The following is a 21049-nucleotide window of genomic DNA, read 5'->3' as shown; positions in this document are numbered from 1 at the left end:
TCTGTCCTCCCAGGGGATTTGTAGGATCTTGCGGAGACATCGTTGATGGTATTTCTCCAGCGACTGTGGAGCTGGTCGAGTGTTGTCAGTGCTTCGATGCTGGGGATGTTGGCCTGATCGAGAACACTGACGTTGGTGCATCTGTCCTCCCAGGGCATTTGTGGGATTTTGCTGAGGCAAGGGTGCTGCCAACTGAGCCACGGAAGATCTTAAGCCAGGAGAGGTTAGGTGGAGAAGTGCAGGGATTTATGGAGGAAATGAACGTGAAGCCTAGGCAACTGAAGGCATGGCCATCAATGATGGGACAGAGGGACGGGGATGCACAAGAGGATAGATTCAGAGGATCAGTGAGGTTACGGGAAGCAGGTGGGGGTAAGGAGGTTACAAAGATGGGGAGAGTCGAGGATATGAAGGGATTTAAACATGAGGTTGAGAATTTTTAATTTGAAGCACTGGGGAATTGGGAGCCAATGTAGGTCAGTGAAGACAGGGAGGAAGGGTGTGTGGAACTTGGTGTGGGAAAAGATACAGGCAGCAGAGTTTTGGTTGATCTACAGTTTGTGGAGGATGGCAGGCTAGCCAGGAGAAAAATTGAATAGTCAAGCCTGGTGGTGACAGAGATATGGATGAGGGTTTTAGCAGGGGCAGGGGTGAGCAATGTTACATAAGGTGGACAACTCTTTACGAGTGATATATTGAGCAGATGAACTTACTTTAAGATGTGAGTGCTTTGCTTCTTGCCTACAGTATAAATTCATCAAACGGTGGATCCACCAGTTGGAGGCACAGAGATTCAGTCTCATCTGCTTGCATCTCTGAAATCTAATCATGATAGGCACGGAAGAATATGTTCTCATACTCTGCCTCCAGGTAATTCCTTCCAGCAGATGTCACTCAAAGTTTTCTTATCAGCTGTATGACAACACCTGCCTTCAGTGTAGTGTAAGGACGTGGCAGCCACCTTGAACTGCCACAGGTCCAATACTGGGAACCAGGCTTTCTCGCCACCAATTGTTTAATCCAAGTCTTTGTGAGCGACTAACCCACATATATTGCATTAATATTGCCAATTTAAAAATCTCTTATCACAGTCAGTGTAATCATTTAGCCAGCTAAATGCATTTACCTAAAACATGTATTTTACTTGTCTTTGACTGGATTAAATGTGGTAGTTGGATTTTGCCATTTTATTATAACAAGTTAATTGAATCGTCTATGTTGTGCTTGAGAACGGGACATTGTACTCAGATCCTTTGTCTGGACGAGGAATGCAATACAACAGGAGTGAAGGGAGTGTAATTTGGTCCGCTGGAATTTCTCGAACAAAGTTATACTGGAATCACATCAGGTATTTTCCTCTGGCGTCTCTTTGCACGATACTCACAACATAATACAAAAAAATAACATGTGAAACTTGCTGATATTGACATTTGTATTTTTTGTTTTCTAAACATCCATTGACATTTTGCAATCTGCAAAGCCAATTAAAATGCAGTTCATCCAGACAATTTTATGCCACGAAGTGGTGCCTTTCGCCTTTTTCTGTGGGGCCCACCCAGAAATGGGACGCGGGGGTACTCTCACAGTCTTCACCTCCAAATGTTCCCGCAAATAACCTTGGGAAGCAAATCCGCCGCCGGTCCTGCCGAGCGAGCTCCTTTCGGGGGTGGGTTGTGCAGTGTTTTCAGGTTAGTTGCAGCGCCGCTGGGGCCGGAGCAGGAGCAGGATCCGGAGCACGAGCTTCTGTCAGTCAAAGGGTGCCGGCTCCTCCCCGGGGCTCGCGCGGTATCCAATGGTGACCGGGGCTGGGACGTTGGCCCCAGGCTCTCCGCGAGCCTGAGCCCCCCCCCCGCAACGTCAGCTGTTTATTGAGCTGCGGAGCTCGCTGGAGTGAGAGTGGTGGCGGTGGGAGTGAAGAGGAAGAGGAGGAATAAAACTTACCGAGGGAGTGTGGGTGGGGGATCGTTTTGGTGATATCTGGCGGAGAAGAGCGAGAGAAAAAAAAGAGGGTTTATCTCAGTCGTTTGGTTTTATTTTTTTTAATTATTTTTACCATGTGCCGGTTGTGTGCGCGGAGCCGCCGGCGGTGGCCAATGTCGGGTTGGCTGTGCCCGGCACCTCCGCTTCTCTTGCTGCTGCTGTGGGTGGGATGGAGCGGCGGCCGCACCGAGAATCTGGCCGCTCCGTGCCCGGCCGTGTGCCGCTGCGAAGGCGACGGTGGAGCCGCACTCAGGGTCGACTGCTCCGGCCGAGGATTAACCGCCGTGCCGCAAGGCCTCAGCATCTTCACTTTTTTCCTGTGAGTACAACAAACCGTGCAATAAAAGAATTCTAAATAAAAGGTATTCTTCCTTCCCGCACTCACACGCGCACATCTGGGTGCTGTCAAGGCGGTGCATTCGTCGATTTATTTTTTAATAAACGCTGGCATGTAACGTCAGGGAAAACGAGAGCGAGGAGAAAATATATATATATTTAAACGAAGAGACAGTAGTGATTTTATAATTATGATTGCAGTAAATATTAATCGTTTCGGCAACACGATTCGTAGGAACGTGAGCACCAATCTTCGTCCCTGTTTTAGGTTGATTCAAAGTAAGAAAGTGCCCTCTTGGGATAGCTGGAAAAAAAACCTGTTCGTTGCTTGCTGGAACTTAGAAAAATGTACTTGTTTTGTAAAATATAGTGCAAAGTATTTTACAACTGTTAATGTGCAACTTTAATTTATTTTTAAATATAACATTTGGCATGGAAAGACGTTTTGTGACACGATGAGTCATTTTGTTTTTAATTATCTGGTTCAATACAATTTATCTATTTATGCAATCAAATTTGAAACTGGATATGCAGACAATTTGCAGTTAAATCTCTGCTTGGCATTGCAAATTAGACTATTGACGCGTCCCATCAGATTGCATACTTGTGGTTTAAAATTAACAAATGCAGGCTTTATGGTGTAAACAGATTTTGGCTGCGTTTTCTATTTCTTTAAAATTAAATGTACGGGTTGGATTGAATAAAGTATCAGATTCTGGCTGACCAGCAATCCGTTCTCGGTTAAGATTCTTGAGTTGAAGAATAATTTCTATATTCTTGTGCTTCATTTATGTTGTATATTTTAGTTTTGGCATTGGGCAATATTTTGGACCACACAAAGATCAACATGCAGAGTAACATTGCTGATTTTGTAGAAATTGGCAGTTTGATGTCAGTAGGAGTGCCACTGGAAAAGGAACATGTAGAATAACTCCAATTAACTATTTGAATTTTAAGTTACGAAGTTTTAAAAATATACACCTCTACTGCAGTGTAGGTTTCTGAAGACTGATGGACCTGACTATCCTGTATTAGAAATTTCATTAGTAGTAAGATGCTGATGAGCTCTGTGCATGCATTCTATGTGCACACATGTGCAGCTCAGCCTCGTACCCTAACCCCCCCACAAACATGAAAGTGGGCAGTGTAATTCTGGCTGCCAGGTCAGTGTGTTTAAATGTTGCCCTTGCGTGGCGCAGTATAAATTGGGCATTAATGCATATAAAAAAGCAGAGCAACATAATTTTGAATGGAAGTTTTAATGGTACAGTGCCCCATTGCTATTGGAAAATGTTTTTCTGGCTTTCAGGCAAGTAGTGGTAAAGTCATTCTGTTCCACTAATCTCTTGCCGTCATTCGTTGTGAAGATTTTCATGTTTTTCCAGTGGAGATCAATTTCAGGAGCAAGTTGGTTGTTTTTCACACTCCTTTCAGCCTTTTTTCCCTGGATTCCTGCCAGTCATAAAGTTAGGGCACTGAGGCAAAATGTCAGAGGTCAGCACCTTGAGTATACAACATTCATGTTCCTAAAAATGGCTTCTGCTGTGGAATATTGAATGTTTTAATGAATTATGCCAGAAAGAAGTTTGAGTTAACTGGTCAACTGCTTTGCATCCCATATATACACCAGAAATCCCATATATACACCAGGAAATGTAAATGTAATACTTTTTTTTTTAAACTGCTAGATTCAATAAAAACTAAAGACAAAAATGTGTTGTGACCTAGATGGCATGCACCCTAAAATAATGCTATTAAACTTCTTGTACTCAACTGAGAATGGATTTTTCTGTTTTGTTTTGCTGCATCATGTAAGTTTTCTTTATATAAACCACAGCATGGATTTGAAAGGTGTATGTAGAATTGTTAGGAATTCTGCAGTTGTAACTGGAATTGATGGAAAATTAAAGTTCTAGTATAAGCTGAAACTGTCTCGAGTTGAATAGACATTGTTAGATGATGCTTTCAAAAACAAATGAAATGTATAGTTTATATAAAAGCAGTCAACAATAGAAATATCACGTTTAGTCTATCATGTTGACTTTTTGGTTTACTAGGATGGTTTGATAGGGCGGCAGTTGAAAATTATTGAGACACTGACGGTAAGCAGCAGATACAGTAACTCCAGCACCAGCCTACTTCACAACTGCATAACTGCACACTGGGTTAAAGTCATTATATGACTGATGGTGTTGCAGTAAAATGCTGATAAAATTAGAATATTTTCATACATTTGAATTTAAAAGATTATTTATACATTTGAGTAAGTGATCATGAGTTATAGCAAAGCCATGTATTCAGCTAACAGTTTCCATTGAAATGGTTGAGTTGATAGATGTTGGATACTTGGAAGGTGCATTATTTTCTTTCATTGGTACTGTGTGTAATTTTTAAATGAAAAAAAAAGTTGTAATGTGAATGTAGATTTTGTTCATGACTCCAAAAAGTATATTTGTAGTAGTGAAAAATGATCCATTGCAACAAATTATTGCTTAAACATTGCCAATTGTGTGCAGTGTTCCAAAGCATCATGTTAATGTTTTATGTTGTCCCCAAACAATTCAAGCATCTTGGAATAAACAAAGTGTTAACATCGATTGTGTACTTTTTGGCTTCCTATTAATTGTGAAAAAGACCCTTGTAACTATGATGCTCGTGAGTATTGAGTATTTACAGATGGAAAGAACAATGTTAACTCACTGAAACTGTGTCCATAGAAATATCCTGCCATAAATATTTGACGACGGGAAGGTTGTTAATAATGCACCGATCTCTGGTCAATCAAAAATGCAGTATTTTTAAAGCCACTAAATATTTTAGTGTTATCTTCTGTAGAATAAGTGCCTGGAGCCTTGTATGTTCAAAGGTTATTACTTCTTACTCTAATCCGGCTGCGATAATTGCCTACCTATATGCTTAACCTGCATCATGTGATGAATGTTGGAATGTTAATTTTGTGAAATGCAGATATTACTAATAATTTTATAGCTTGAAAAGGGCACATTGGAGTATTTGAAAGCAGGCACACGATAAAATATTTGCCTGGTGAAGGATTTTCATATTTTGTTTGCTTGGCATTATATGACATGAGTAATGAATTGTATGTTTTAGTAAATACTTTGATAAAATACCACGTGATAAATGGGTAGTTTTTCAAAAGTTAAAGAAATAGAATAATTCACAAACATTTGAACCATTTGTGCAGTGTCAGCATCTACCTTTCTGAATCTGATTTAAGCCATATTTTTAAGCTATTCAACCAATTCACTTCAAAGTTCATAAAGTATAAATAGTGATTGCAGAAGAATTGCTGTTAAATACATAGTTTAATTTATTTTGTAACTTCATAATTCACAATTGTTTCCTTACTTTATAAAGGAGAGCTTAATATTTTAGTTACATATTGCTTTTGTATTTAAATGGTCTGAACACAACTTGCAAGTAACTGGAGGAGGGTAAAATATGGCCAATACTAGTCAGTATTGATTTGCACCTGGTAGCCATAAATTGGGGTAGTTTGTGGTTTACCCATATTTACCTACTTGAGTAGTTACACATTGTTAATAAAACAAAATTTGTGTTTCTGTCATTTTGTACAGATAAGGTGGCCTAGATACTAATAGGTGAGTTAGGCATTCAATGTGTTTACGTGATTGAGACTTCAGAAATGTACAGCTTTTGTAACTGGGTATGTTGAATCTTTTGAATAAATATTAGCAAGAATGCAAGTGTATTTTTTTTTTGCAACCGAGACAACACATAAAACTATTCTAGTAAAATAGTGTTCCAGCAAAGTATTGCCGAACACTAGGAAGAAAGTATAATCTTTCATATACTGTCTTAATGAGTCCTAAATGCCATGCCAGATAAAGTTGAGTGAACTTGTATTCCTATTTAGATATCTTTCTGTGTGTGATATTTTGTTTAAAAAAATACTTCTTGGTATAGTGGGGTCGCTAGCATTTATTGAACATCCACAGCTGCTTTTGAGAAGGTGGTGATGAGCTGCCGCCTTGATCTGGCTGCAGTTCATGTGGTGATGGTACTCCCACAGTGCTGTTGGGTAGAGTGTTCCAGAATTTTGACCCAGCAACTCTGAAGGAACGGCGATACATGTCCAAGTTGGGATGGTATGTGACCTTAGAGGGGAACTTAGTGTTCTCGTGCATCAGCCATAGGTTTTTGCTTAACTTTTATTTAAATGAGTGCTGTAGCCACTTGAGCTTATAAAAAGCAGGTAAGGTGGTGCCGCTGATCTTGATTTTTTTTTAACCACTCTTCTGAAATTACAGCTAGTTGCTGGCGTACGGTACCACCAGGTGCTGGTGCCCTCTGGTAACTGATTCAAGTGGCCATTCATTATGTAGGAGCCTTGATGCTGAGCAGGCTACTCCACTGTGGGGAAAGGCGCATCAAAGCTGAGTCCTATCCTGTTCTTGCCTGATGTTCACACGTAAACAGCATTCCCTGGATAGTGACCAGGAATAGAAACTCTGCCCAACTAATTTTTTCCCCTTCCTAACCCAGGGTCAATTTTCATGCCTTTGCTACCATTCTGTATATTAGCTAATTCAGAACAGACTGGGGATTGAACCTGAGGCCTTCCTTGTTTATGTGACTCAGTGGATTAAATTCGTAATGCACCCGGATGCTTAACTAGTTTGTCAAGAAATGTAATTGGTTTGAGTAAGATTTTCTACATGCTGGGCATGACTAGTTAATGGTAGATTGCAATTTTATGGTATGGATGTACATTTTCAGGACTCGACTATAATTACATTTGTACATGGCTTTAAATCGGCTGGTACTGTATTGTAATTACGAAGATTCAAAGACTTTTTGGAGTCAAAAATTTATAATGTAAATGGTTTCAGTCTTCGGCTCAATCTGATATTTTATGCCATTGTCACTGTTAGCTAGCCTAAAATGGTTAACTGCCAGAAATGTTCCCTGTAATTTCTTTTCGTGCATGGTCCCTTCAACCGGCTGCGCAGCCCATTCAAATTCTCGCGCATGCGCGGTTTCTCCTATGTAAAAGCCGGTGAGCGGCCTGCGCGGGACCTTCACACGGCCACTTAACAAGAGCGTTAACTTCCAGCATGGCTCGACTGCCAGAAAAGCAGTTGGATATCTTTAGTGCATGATCTAGTGAACAGTTAACTAAAACTTTTATAATCATAAAGTGCAGTTACTGAACAGCTATTTAATATGGCAGTAAAATACAAAAAAATTGCAACTTTAAACTGTGACCATGATGTGGAACAATGGTGAACTATGTTTATAACCATTTTTAAATTTTGTGCTCGTAAGGGCAAAACCTGCGGCTGCTGGGCTGCATGTGGAAATGCTCTGCACGGTAGTTGGATTATTTAAACCGTGAAGTGCACTTTGCGTCACAAACTCTTAATTCACTCTTTCTTTCCTAGGAATGAGGGAGCTCCCTACTACATCCCTTAGTCCTCCACCCGCCCCCCCCCCCCCCCCCCCCCATCTCCTACAAAGTACAAGCTTGGTGTCTTCCAAGATCTTGATTGATCTTGCCTTCTGTTGTATGCTTTTCAGCCCAGGTAGTGTCCTGAACTATGGGCTGTGGCATAGATTTTGCAACTTTAAAAAATAAACTGCTCCCAACTCTCATACTGGAGCATCTCCCAAAAACAGAGTTTTAAATTTAAAAACTGAGAACTATATTGAGTTACAGAATACCTCATAGCACTTTCTTTTTGAATAAGTGGGAAATTATTGAAATTGTTCTTGAGATGGTGTGTGACTTGATTTCTCAATTGTGTAAAATTCAGTCAATTCTTTTCCCTCGGTGCTGACGTTGAGGTGACTCTTGTGAATAAAGTGACCCCAGTAATGCATAGCTTATTGATATATATGGGGTGTGTTTCTGTGTGAGAAAGATACTAGATTTAGATTCTAGCTGACATTTGTAAAAATAAAAATTAAAGTGAGTATACACTATGTACAGAACGGATCTCCTGTCAGATCGGAAATGTGCTGCCTGAAAGGAAGGTGGAAGCAGTTTCAATAGTAACTTTCAAAAGAGAATTAAATAAATACTTGAAGGGAAAAAAATTGCAGGGCTATGGGGAAAGTGCAAGGAAAGGGACTAATTGGATAGCTTTTTCAAAGAGCTGGCACAGGTACAATGGGACGAATGGCCCCCTTCTGTGCTGTATGATTCTATATGATCTTACTATCGATCAGCAGTTCTAATTAATTGGGGAGTGCCATTAATGGTGGGAATAATGCATAATATCCATTGGCACAATTTTATTTTTGATACTGTAATAAATCTGTTGGGGGACTGAGAATAATGTATAATTCAGTCTTGTTGTAGTGAAAACCAGATTTTACTTCTATTTGTTCTGCATACATTTATAACTTGCATTCCACAATTCCAAAATTAGATTAATTGCATTTCTGACAAACTAACACTCTATTTGGTTTGACTTTGATTTTTGTTTGGAAATATTGCTTATAAATACAAGGGAAGAGGATGAAAAGGAAAAAAAAAATGGCCTGGGTGGAGCTGAGGTGGTTTTCCATGAGGAGGAAAAAAAAATTGGCAAGAAAGTCCATCTAGGAGGAACATGAATCTACTAATGGCCATTTATGAGGTATCGGATCCCTGGAAGCAGATTGCCTTCTCACCATCTCAGCCAGGAAATGTAACATGAGGATTTAAATGCGGGTGAAAAATAAACAATTAAAAATCTTTTTAATTAATTTAGAATATGGATTTTTTTTGTCTGCAAAGGTATCTTTTATTTTTTGAAAAAAATAGCTTTGTGTTTCAAAATTACTTTAAACTATAAACGGTCAAGAAGTGACAAAAGTGAAGTGTAGAGAAATATGTTTTCTGGCAAGCTTCACAGTATCCATTTTGAAATGAGTTGTTAGCTTCCACTTGATTGCATCTGAATAGTCCTGGTCCCTCCACAGGGAAGCTGATGTGGGCTTTATGGCAAGAACCTTGCTGGTAACAAAGAAAACATATGGAATATTTCACTTTCCCTTTTTAGGGTGGTACAGCTAGGCGACTTGTGCTGCATATAACCATCAGTTTCAGGACATGGGGTCAGCATTGACCTACCTTTTCACTGATATATTTTTGAAGAACCCATATAGCTGAGAATAGTATTTGAAACAATACTTTTTTATATGTAGTTATGAAATAAGAAAGCCAAGCATTTTAAAATGCACAGTAAACTTTGCAATAAGATAAAATGAAAAGTTTGCATTTAATTTAGTGCACTTAGTATGATTTATAATGAAGCAATCTTGACGTGCACACTCTGAACTGCTAACTGTGTTTATGTACATATGGATACAGCCTATATCGAAAAAAATAAAATCTGATTTTATTTTTTAACACCTTGAGCTGGAATTGTAAACATTAACAGAGCGGTTAATATTTGACTGAATTGTTCTCTATGGAAGCCTACATCAAGCCTAGTTGTTTCAAGGGCAATTTTCCAGCCTGTGATGCAGAGTACTATACAGAAGTCGTGGATGTCAAGAGTCACTGAATTCTTTTATTATAAATCATTCGCTTGCAGAATGTAAAAATGGTTCTGTTTCTGTGTTCTACAAATCCCTCCACCTCTCTTTCCAAATAACAGTCATCCTGTCAGGAATAAATAGTCTGAAAGCCTGGTTGAAGTTGTTACTCTGTCTGTTCCTTGTTTGCCCCCTTTTCCACCTCATTAAGTTGACTTTAAATCTTGATGTGGCTAATGACATGCAGGGTTGATTATTCTCTCTGGCTAGTGAGATATTTCCTTCCAGTAATTGAGTTCTGTGCCCTTTCACCCAGGAAACGCCTGGATGTTTAATTTGTTTTTCAGGGAGTGTTAGTCAGTAAGCAATTAAACCACACAGTGACTTAAGCTTCCTTTTTAGATAACTTATACCTGTCTGTGTGCGAAAGCCAGGCAGTCCTCCTGTGCTAATAACTTTGTTGTTCTGAGCAGTTCATGGTGTTTTTAGAAATTTAATTGCTTCAATATTAGACTTAAATCACTTAAATCCATTTTTTTTAAAAATGCAAGTGCATTATCTCCTTTTTGAACTTCAGATTTCGTTAAAAATGTAATCTAATTGGTTACAGAATTTATTTGTATTTGCTATTTACTAGTAATCTTGTTGACAATGTTCTTTTTCCTTTTGTTTTGCATCCTTTATTCACAATGGATTTCGGAATCATATTTCAGTGAAAATGTTTATTTTTTAACAGTGCAATATGATCAATTTCTGAAATATGTAAACTTTGTAAAATGTGGGTAAAAAAGCTGATTTAGAACCAGCATCAAAAGGTTTGGTCAGCATAATTTGTAAGAATTGTGCATGTGATCGATATTTTATGCAGATTTTAAGATGGACATGGCTTCTGATACTTTATTTAATATAAGAGACTGCAGTTTCAGCGCTACCGGTTATTTTATATATTCAGCCGATAGGTTACTTTAAAGATGCTTGACTCTTGTTTTTCTACCCACATTGGCTGTCACTTTCACATAATTTATTTTCTCTACTGGAGAAACTGCATTCAACTGCAGTTTAATAACCTGACGAGAAATGTTCTTGTAATGGGGAAGGGCAGTCAGAATTGGTTTTCTCTCTCTCTCTCTCTCTTTCTCTCTCCCCCTCCCAAGTTGGAATGATCCACTTTTGAGAGATTCTCCATCTTGCAGCTGAAAACTGAATATATCTCAACTGCTATGGATTTGAGTAACTTGTAGCCTTGACATTCAAAACTGTGACCCTCTGATTGGGAAGCTATTGCTTTTAAGAACTAACTACAGAACTCTTAATTGGTTCCAGTCTCTGCACTGTTTTTTATGATAAATGATTTACCTCTCGTTATCTATTGACTTTGAGGTCAGAGGTGAATTGAGTTTGCTGATCCAAATACAGTTCCAAATGAGCAACAGCTCACAGTGTAAAACAGACACGAATCACAATGGTGTAGGTTCAAACCCAACATTTCTGTTCCAGGAGGTCAAAATAACTGTTTTGGTGCTGTACGAGGAAACTTATTGTGTATCTGACCTGGAAGAGTGGTCATGCTTTGACTACCCATAGTGCAAATCGAAAAGAAATGTTCAAGTTATCCCATCTTTTAACACATGCACACTGCATCTTAAAAGAACTTGTATATACATTAAGTCATTTTTTCCCCAATTTTAATAATGGGTTAAACTTCCTGAACTATTGCTAATGTTTAATGTGTATTACCCTTTGCACATTAAGGATTCATTCATTTAACCATTGGTTGTAAGTAAAAGTTTTCATACTGACTAGCATTTGTGACATTAGTACGCAGTAAATACAACAAAATTAAATTCCCTCAGATACATCAATGTGTAGTCTGTAAAATTAGGTTTTGACATTTAAAATATGTGGAATTGTCAGTGGTGTGCAAAGGAGGCAATCTATTCGATCTCTGGTATTTTGTTCACACCGGTAAAGAATATGCATTCAGGTAATTGTCAATGTATATGGGTAACGTTAATACCCGTAGCTGCAGAACCATCATTCATTTATTGAAAACTAAAGGTTGTCAAATAAGCTAGACCAACCCCTCCCTTTTTTTTTGTACCTTTTTTTCTTTTTGTTTTGTTACTGCTAGCAATGTGGGCAGGGCTGTTTATTTCTCAATAGTAGGTGTTAATTAGTTTACAGCCATCATATAGAAGCTGGGGGCAAAAAAAAATGTGTTGGAATGAGACTGTGCATTGTCCTACCATTAGGTAATGAGAACAGTCTGAATGGCGTCTTCCTGATTTATTGCACCACATTGCCCAGTTCAAGGCTGCAGCACATAGCATGTTTACTGCATTGAATCATGTGAAACTGGCTGCTGTGTCCAATATTACATTTGAGTTGTCTTCTCTCAAACTATTTCAAGTGCCAATACTATAAAGTTTCACAGTGCTCACAACTTATTGACCATATTTGTTTGATAAAATGACTCCTTGGCAGCTATTATAAAGGAAGTAAAATCCTCCTTGCCAATAATTTAACTATTGGTTTAGCATTACTTCTTTGCTGCCCCCTCCCCATGTAATTATAGTCCTTGAAGTAGCCCTGAGGTTCCACTGCTCAAACTAATTGCAGTATATCAAATTACAAACTCCATTAGCAAATGGTAAAGAGTGATTGTAAACTTTTCCCCCCCTTTTCTCTATTGAGTCTTGTACCCAAAGTGCTTTTAAAATACTCTATTGGTGTACAGTACTTTTCTGAAACACACAATGTCAAATAACAACTTTTGAGGTGGGGAAAGTTGAGCTGCTTTTTGCTGATAGAATAGTAAAACATCTATTGTCCAGTATGTCTGGTTGTTAACTCCATTGTGTGCAACAGTAATAAAAGCTGCCATGTAGCTAGTGCCGAGCAGACGAGAAGATAGCTTATTTTTGGGAATCCTTTAGCAAGCGCCAAAACAGTTGGTTAAGATAAAAAGCAGACAGAAACTGATATCATGCACACAGACCTCTTGTTGTATTAAATGCCATTCTCCCTAAGCCTCTTGCTAAACTTATTTGTGAGTATTTGAAAGTCTCTTAAAGATGTTACTGTAATAGGATTTGTTGCTTCTGAAAAGAGCATTACAAGTTAATGGAATAAAGTGTGCAGGGGGTGTCAGTTGTGTGTATAGCTGAATTTGCTAAAAGGACTCAGAAATGGTAGTGGACCCAATGGAGGGAAATGTACAGAAGCCTCTAAGAAAGCCATGCACGATTAGATCTGGAGTTGGAGTAATTCCTATACAAAAAAAAGGTTATGTTGAGGTTGATTGTTATGTTGGCTCCTTTGAAGGAGCCTGGGAGTTTTGTGGCCTGCATTCTCCATCTTACTATCATGCTGCTGCATGGAAACAGGTCCAGTGCTGCTTGCCACAGAATAAACACATTTACAATAGAATGGGGCCAGATTACTCTTTGACGGATTGAAAATTACTCCTCAGAATGAGCGCATTGTTAGGCATTTGTTCCTGTTTAGCACCCTCCCCCAAAACCACCCCCAGTGAACTATGAAAAGAAGCAATCACATTAATCTGTCACTCAGTCTCTCATCATGAAGAAAGAAAAAACGGAACAGTCAGGTTCTTGCCAAAATGGTCTAGGATCTGTCAAGACAAAAGTTTGAGTTTAAATTACAGATTTGTCTTTATTTTGTAGCCTTTTTTTCCTGTCTTGGGCCCCTTCTGCTGCCTCCCAATTCCACCTGCTTACATTAAGGAAGAATCTAAGATTTTTCAGAAATAAATAGAGAGCCCAACCAAACGTAGTGTGAAATAAACAATTTTGTTCTTTGCTCAAACTGTGCAAGTTTACGTGGTGGTTTTTCTTCAAAATAAGAATTTTAAGCTGTATAATTTAGCATGTCTGTCTCGAGATTCAACTTTTTTAATTTAAAAAAAAAAATTACAAGCGTGTAATGCCTCCAGATAAAAAACCCATGGGGGTGCATTGTGTAAGTCTTAATTAACGGCTTTGAAAGGCTAAACAAAAGAAGGAAGAAAATGCTACAGAGTTATTGTTATTCCACCCTGTTGGTTCTGCTAGTTGACCATCCATTGGTGCATTTTGTAAATTTAAACTGAATGACACTTTTGTTCTGGGCTAACAGAGGTGAAAGAAGCCAATTATTGCATTTCTTTCTATGGGCAGCTGCAAGCATGGGAGATTAAACTGAAGGTAAATAGAAATTTCCAACCATTTTAGGTTTAGTCGGGAATGTGAGCGAATCATTAAGATGTTTTCCTTGTAAAGCTTTGTGCAGTTCCATGTTAAGGGACCAGTGGAAGGCTATTTGATGTATAGAAACTCGTGAAAACTGAAGTGACTTAATGTCTTGATTATTATACAACTGATGAGAAAATGATTCCAGTTTGAGGGTAAACAAAGAGCTGTTATACTGCCATTACTATGTCTGTTTATCATTAAGGAGCTGTTTTGGGTCCTTGAGCTATTAATTTCATGCTGGATCATTCATATGAAATTTTTGCAAAAACATTGACTTTGTTTATTTGTACTGGAAGACTTTTTTGTCCAAAGTTAAGGGGTGTTTCCCTGATGGTTAGCCAAAGGAGTGTGTGCTGAATTAGCTAATTTCAGTAAGGGTGCTACTGACCTTCATGTTCCTAGGTTAAGGAGAGGCAAATTCTTTTGTAGGAAATGGATATCGGCGAGGAAAGGATCAAGACTATCTATGATGCCCTTTACAGTTGAGTACTGTATTTGCAGTACTCGTCCAAGTTTACAAATGAGTAATGGCTACTTAGATGAGGTACGCATCATCATCATCATCATCATAGGCAGTCCTTTGGAATCGAGGAAGACTTGCTTCCACTCTTAACATGAGTTCTTTGGGTGACTGTACAGGCCAATACAAGAACCACAGTCTCTGTCACAGGTGGGACAGATAGTCGTTGAGGGAAGGGGTAGGTGGGACTGGTTTGCCGCACGCTCTTTTCGCTGCCTGTGCTTGATTTCTGCGTGCTCTTGGCGACGAGACTCGGAGCCCAGCGCCCTCCCGGATGCACTTCCTCCACTTTAGGGCGGTCTTTGGCCAGGTGTCACTGGGGATGTTGCACTTTATCAAGGAGGCTTTGAGGGTGTCCTTGTATCGTTTCCGTTGCCCACCTTTGGCTCGTTTGCCGTGAAGGAGTTCTGAGTAGAGCGCTTGCTTTGGGAGTCTCGTGTCTGGCATGCGAACTATGTGGCCTGCCCAGCGGAGCTGATCAAGTGTGATCAGTGCTTCAATGCTGGAGATGTTGGCCTGGTCGAGAACGCTAACGTTGGTGCGTCTGTCCACCCAGGGGCTTTGTAGGATCTTGCAGAGACATCGTTGGTGGTATTTCTCCAGCGACTTGAGGTGTCTACTGTACGTGGCCCATGTCTCTGAGCCATACAGGAGGCATGGACATAGATGTGGTACTAGAGGGTAGCTGACACCTATGGAACTATTCCTCACCAATGCCTCCAGGAGAGAAACAAATCAATTTTTTGGGAGGGGGTGTTGGAGGAAGAAGAGGAGAGGAAAGAGGTGGGCGGGAGGCGTTAGATTTCAAAAGCAATTTTTGGACCTGTCTAGTTTTGTACAAGTAAATTTTAGGGAGGGGGGGTGGTTATGGTAAGAGAGTTCTTAAGCCATCGTTTAACGTCTGAAAAATTCTGATTTTAGCTTCTTGTAGTGAAGGTTATATACTAGCTACTATCAAAATGGAAGTTTTATTAATACAGCTTTCAAAAATACCTTATTTCAAACTATCCCTTTTACATTTTAGTTTATAATAAAATAAAATGGGACAATGTATCTTTTTAACAAGGAGGGTGGGACCAGAATAGGGTAGAGAGAAAAGTTTGGTATATGATATTGTGAGAAAGTTGGTCAAAGAGCTAATGGATTCAAACTCTGCATAATGCGGCCTTTTTAGTAGTGACAGCTGACATCCTGTCTCTTAGCAGCTTCCTGACAGTTTCAGCTCCGTCTTCTCCTGCTTTAGGAAATATTATGGCCATTCCTTCCAATAATCATTCCTGAAATGTACCAGCTTTCTTTGACAAATTCAGACCTGTAAAACCTCTGGCAGTGTAATGTAGTACAGTATCTTATTTCCTTCACTGCTTGCATCTGAATAACTTTTTAGGTAAAATTATTTCTCCAATCACGATACACTATTAACATGCAGAACTGATCAGATACAATCAAATGCCCTTGTCGCAAATAGTGACTCACTTTAACCTTGTATAGATCACGGACAAGACTACATTTAGTATATTGTGTGCAATTTTGGATGCTTTACTTTCAAAAAGATCAAAGAGAAGGGTGATATGATCAATAACGCTGATTCTGTGCCTTGGGGTTTTAAGTTACGAGAAGTTCCAGCGTGTGCCTGTGGAGCTGTACCCCAACAAGGAGCCCATGCCTTCAGGAGGGGAGAGGGAAAAATGACAAGTAAAAAAGAAAGTGCTTCAGAAAGATAATTATCTTATTGGAAACAAGATTGGAAGTTCTAGGAATATGTATAGACTGAAATGATCAAATCTGCAGGATATAAAGACTGCAGCTAGAGTGCAGAAGGAGGGCAGTAGCCAAGGTTTTGACAGATTTTACACAATCTATGGAAGTCATAGATCTTGTGGCCTGTTCTTGTCCTGTGATATGTCTTTGTTAACCTTTTGGTATAAGAAATTCTATAAAATAAAAGTTATGCTTTTTTAAAAAAAAAAGTGAATGGAGTATACATAAATGTGCTTGTATAATCTCAATCCAATTCACAGTGGCGATGAGTCCATATTGCACAGAAAGCACTCATTTTGACTATTTACTCCAAGGGATGTGCAGTGTGGCAAATGGAAACTCACTGGGAGTTTTTTATACTTTAAATGATTCAGAAATATTTTAATGGGAGGAGGAAAAAACCCAGCAGAGTCCTGTACAGTAGAGTGGTAATGTGCAGACAGACATCTAAAAAAAAGCTACTGATGGGTGCGCTACCCTGAGGCATGGAATTGAAATGAGAGTTTAGCCAGTTTTATACTGGTGGTTGTTTAGGTTGGATTCTGGCAATGTGACATCAGTGAACTGCTCTGTGCTTACACTATTAAATCTGGCTCCCTTTTCCCAGTGGCAGATTCACTGGATCAGTTCTTCATGATTCTGCGATACCGCTACCAGGGTAAGAGTCAGATTTGGTAATATAAACCTCCTGGACCTGGCTCTTGGGATCCAACCTAAGCAAGTGCCATTGTAAAGGTCAACTCTTGCATACTGGCATCCATATTATATAAAGGCTATTATGAACTAAAATGATTCCCATAATGCTGGATGTGGGGTCGCGGAAGAATGAATAAGGGAATCCGAGAGGGTGGGCCTTCTGAGGAGAGAAGGGGAAAACATGTTCCAGACAGATCAAAAGTACTTAATTGACTGGAAAAGCATGTTGGGACATTGAGGTCGTGAAAGGCGCTATATAAATGTAAGTCTGTCTTTAATAATGGAAGATGATTTGGTGAATGTAAATTTTGTTGCAAGAGATGGAAAGGGTCTTTAGTCACTTTGATTATTCTTATCTTTGTTGGATCATGGGCTAGAAAAACCATTTGGTCTTAATTTACAATTTAAAAAAAAAATCTTCAACGTAATGGCTGTATGTGCCATTAATAGTAATGAGCATGTAATTGTAATATTGAAATGTAATAAATTGTTGATAGTCCCATCTGCTCCAATGACTCCATTTTCCACAGTTGTTAAAATATCCCTTTTCCTTTGCCATGGGTTCCTTCGACAGTTGAAATATTTCCCAGGCCTTCACCCTTTCCATCTCTTGCAACACAATTCACATTCACCAAATCATCTTCCATTTTTAAAGATAGACCAAATGAACAGATTATTTTATTGTGCTGATACCATATTAGATGATTAGCATTATGAATTTTTTTTTGGTATTTCGGCAGATAATGCACACAAAATCCAGCCAGATGGTGAAATGCTCTGCTGTATTTTCATACTGCTAACCGCCCAAGTTCATTATAGTCATTGCATTTCTCATTAATAATTGTATCCCTTGATTTTAGAGAGATATTGTTTTACAACTTGTTCTGCAACCTCATGCTGGAGCACCCTATGCTCAGCAGCAGCAGCTTCTCACTGAAACTGAAAACCTTATATCTCATCACAGCTGCAGTTTGTCAGGCTTTACTGGGTATATTAAATTGCTTCCTATGTAAGTGAATTGGATGTGATTAAGACTTCTACAAAGCTACCCATTTGTTTCATAGTTATACAGGGTACTGCTGTTGGAGAGATTTTGGAAGATGAAATAGTTAAGGAAGGGTGTATTTTCCATTTAACATGCAGTTCCCTAAACAAAACCCAAAGAATTGGCTCACATTATGAAATGGCTTCATTTTCAACTTTAACTTTTGAGAAAATAAACAATTAGCATTTTGTACTGATTTTCTTAAATGTGACTGCACTCCAAGGGCCCAAGTTTCGAGCCGCGCCTAGAACGGCGCAGTCCCGACCTGGACGGCCGTTTTTTGCGCCACAAAGTGCGCCTAAAAAAACCCTCCAGATTCTCCACCTCCCTGCAGGTCCTCTGGCCCTCGGCGCAGCGCAGCAGGAGCTGTAGGGGGCGGAGCCAGGTCCCTGCGCTGAAAACAGTGCAGTAGCTCCAGGCGCCCGAAACTGTGTGGGAGGGGCCCGAAGCACGCAGCCCCTAGCCCTGGCCGAATGGCCTCACTGGGGCTGCGTGAATAAGGCTTCTCCCACGGCCAGCTCCTGCTTCCTCCCGACCCGACTCGACTCCCGCTTCCTGCCTCCGGACCGGACCTGACACCCGCTCCCCCCGCCCCCGGACCGGACCCGACCTGACCTCCCTCCCCCTGACCTGACCTCCCTCTCCCTCCCTTCCCCCGAACCGAACCGACCTCCCTCCCACACCCTCCCCGACCCGACCCAACGCCACCTACCTGTAAATCTGGTGCTGGGGATGGGCCCTGCCCGAAGTCTCCGGCCCGGCCCGTTCAGCCTCCCTCCCCTTTCTCCTTCTCTCCACCCCCCCCCCCCTTCTCTCCACCCCCCCCTTCTCTCCACCCCCCCCTTCTCTCCACCCCCCCCTTCTCTCCACCCCCCCCTTCTCTCCACCCCCCCCTTCTCTCCACCCCCCCCTTCTCTCCACCCCCCCCTTCTCTCCACCCCCCCTTCTCTCCACCCCCCCCTTCTCTCCACCCCCCCCTTCTCTCCACCCCCCCCTTCTCTCCACCCCCCCCTTCTCTCCACCCCCCCCTTCTCTCCACCCCCCCTTCTCTCCACCCCCCCCTTCTCTCCACCCCCCCCTTCTCTCCACCCCCCCCTTCTCTCCACCCCCCCCTTCTCTCCACCCCCCCCTTCTCTCCACCCCCCCCTTCTCTCCACCCCCCCCTTCTCTCCACCCCCCCCTTCTCTCCACCCCCCCCTTCTCTCCACCCCCCCTTCTCTCCACCCCCCCCTTCTCTCCACCCCCCCTTCTCTCCACCCCCCCTTCTCTCCACCCCCCCTTCTCTCCACCCCCCCCTTCTCTCCACCCCCCCCTTCTCTCCACCCCCCCCTTCTCTCCACCCCCCCCTTCTCTCCACCCCCCCTTCTCTCCACCCCCCCCTTCTCTCCACCCCCCCCTTCTCTCCACCCCCCCCTTCTCTCCCACCCCCCTTCCCACCCCCCCCTTCTCTCCACCCCCCCCTTCTCTCCACCCCCCCCTTCTCTCCACCCCCCCCTTCTCTCACCCCCCCTTCTCTCCACCCCCCCTTCTCTCCACCCCCCCCTTCTCTCCACCCCCCCCTTCTCTCCACCCCCCCTTCTCTCCACCCCCCCTTCTCTCCACCCCCCCTTCTCTCCACCCCCCCTTCTCTCCACCCCCCCCCCCCTTCTCTCCACCCCCCCCTTCTCTCCACCCCCCCCCCCCTTCTCTCCACCCCCCCCTTCTCTCCACCCCCCCCTTCTCTCCACCCCCCCTTCTCTCCACCCCCCCCTTCTCTCCACCCCCCCCTTCTCTCCACCCCCCCCTTCTCTCCACCCCCCCCTTCTCTCCACCCCCCCCTTCTCTCCACCCCCCCCTTCTCTCCACCCCCCCCTTCTCTCCACCCCCCCCTTCTCTCCACCCCCCCCTTCTCTCCACCCCCCCCTTCTCTCCACCCCCCCTTCTCTCCACCCCCCCCTTCTCTCCACCCCCCCCTTCTCTCCACCCCCCCCTTCTCTCCACCCCCCCCTTCTCTCCACCCCCCCCTTCTCTCCACCCCCCCTTCTCTCCACCCCCCCCTTCTCTCCACCCCCCCTTCTCTCCACCCCCCCCTTCTCTCCACCCCCCCCCCCTCTCCACCCCCCCCCCTCTCCACCCCCCCCTTCTCTCCACCCCCCCCTTCTCTCCACCCCCCCCTTCTCTCCACCCCCCCCCCCCTTCTCCACCCCCCCCTTCTCTCCACCCCCCCCCTTCTCTCCACCCCCCCCTTCTCTCCACCCCCCCCCCGTCTCCCTCCACCCCCCCCCCTTCTCTCCACCCCCCCCCCCTTCTCTCCACCCCCCCCCTTCTCTCCACCCCCCCCCCCCCCTTCTCTCCACCCCCCCTTCTCTCCACCCCCCCCCTTCTCTCCACCCCCCCTTCTCTCCACCCCCCCCTTCTCTCCACCCCCCCCCCTTCTCTCCCACCCCCCCCTTCTCTCCACCCCCCCCTTCTCCCACCCCCCCTTCTCTCCACCCCCCCCTTCTCTCCACCCCCCCCTTCTCTCCACCCCCCCCTTCTCTCCACCCCCCCCTTCTCTCCACCCCCCCCTTCTCTCCACCCCCCCTTCTCTCCACCCCCCCCTTCTCTCCACCCCCCCCTTCTCTCCACCCCCCCCTTCTCTCCACCCCCCCCTTCTCTCCACCCCCCCCTTCTCTCCACCCCCCCCTTCTCTCCACCCCCCCTTCTCTCCACCCCCCCCTTCTCTCCCACCCCCCCTTCTCTCCACCCCCCCTTCTCCTCCACCCCCCCTTCTCTCCACCCCCCTTCTCTCCACCCCCCCTTCTCTCCACCCCCCTTCTCTCCCCCCCCCCTTCTCCTCCACCCCCCCTTCTCTCCCACCCCCCCTTCTCTCCACCCCCCCCCTTCTCCTCCCCCCCTTCTCTCCACCCCCCCCTTCTCTCCACCCCCCCTTCTCTCCACCCCCCCTTCTCTCCACCCCCCCTTCTCTCC

The 21049-nt window shown here is 43.0% G+C and overlaps 1 protein-coding gene across 1 annotated transcript in view; it reads left to right on the top strand.

The window, feature by feature from the left end:
* Window positions 1-1812: 1812 nt before the first annotated feature.
* Window positions 1813-21049, top strand: part of lgr4 (leucine-rich repeat containing G protein-coupled receptor 4) — a 162302-nt gene continuing 143065 nt past the window's right edge. The window contains exons 1-2 of the mRNA XM_070899688.1: window positions 1813-2299; window positions 4330-4343. Coding sequence (XP_070755789.1) covers window positions 2055-2299; window positions 4330-4343 — 259 coding nt within the window. The 5' untranslated portion in view covers window positions 1813-2054. The remainder of the gene's footprint in view (window positions 2300-4329; window positions 4344-21049) is intronic.

The sequence above is a fragment of the Pristiophorus japonicus genome, chromosome 14 (genome assembly GCF_044704955.1).
Source record: "Pristiophorus japonicus isolate sPriJap1 chromosome 14, sPriJap1.hap1, whole genome shotgun sequence".
Classification (NCBI taxonomy): Eukaryota; Metazoa; Chordata; class Chondrichthyes; family Pristiophoridae; genus Pristiophorus; species Pristiophorus japonicus.
The sequence above is the reverse complement of the archived record's forward strand: the minus strand, read 5'-3'. Positions and strand labels throughout refer to the sequence as shown.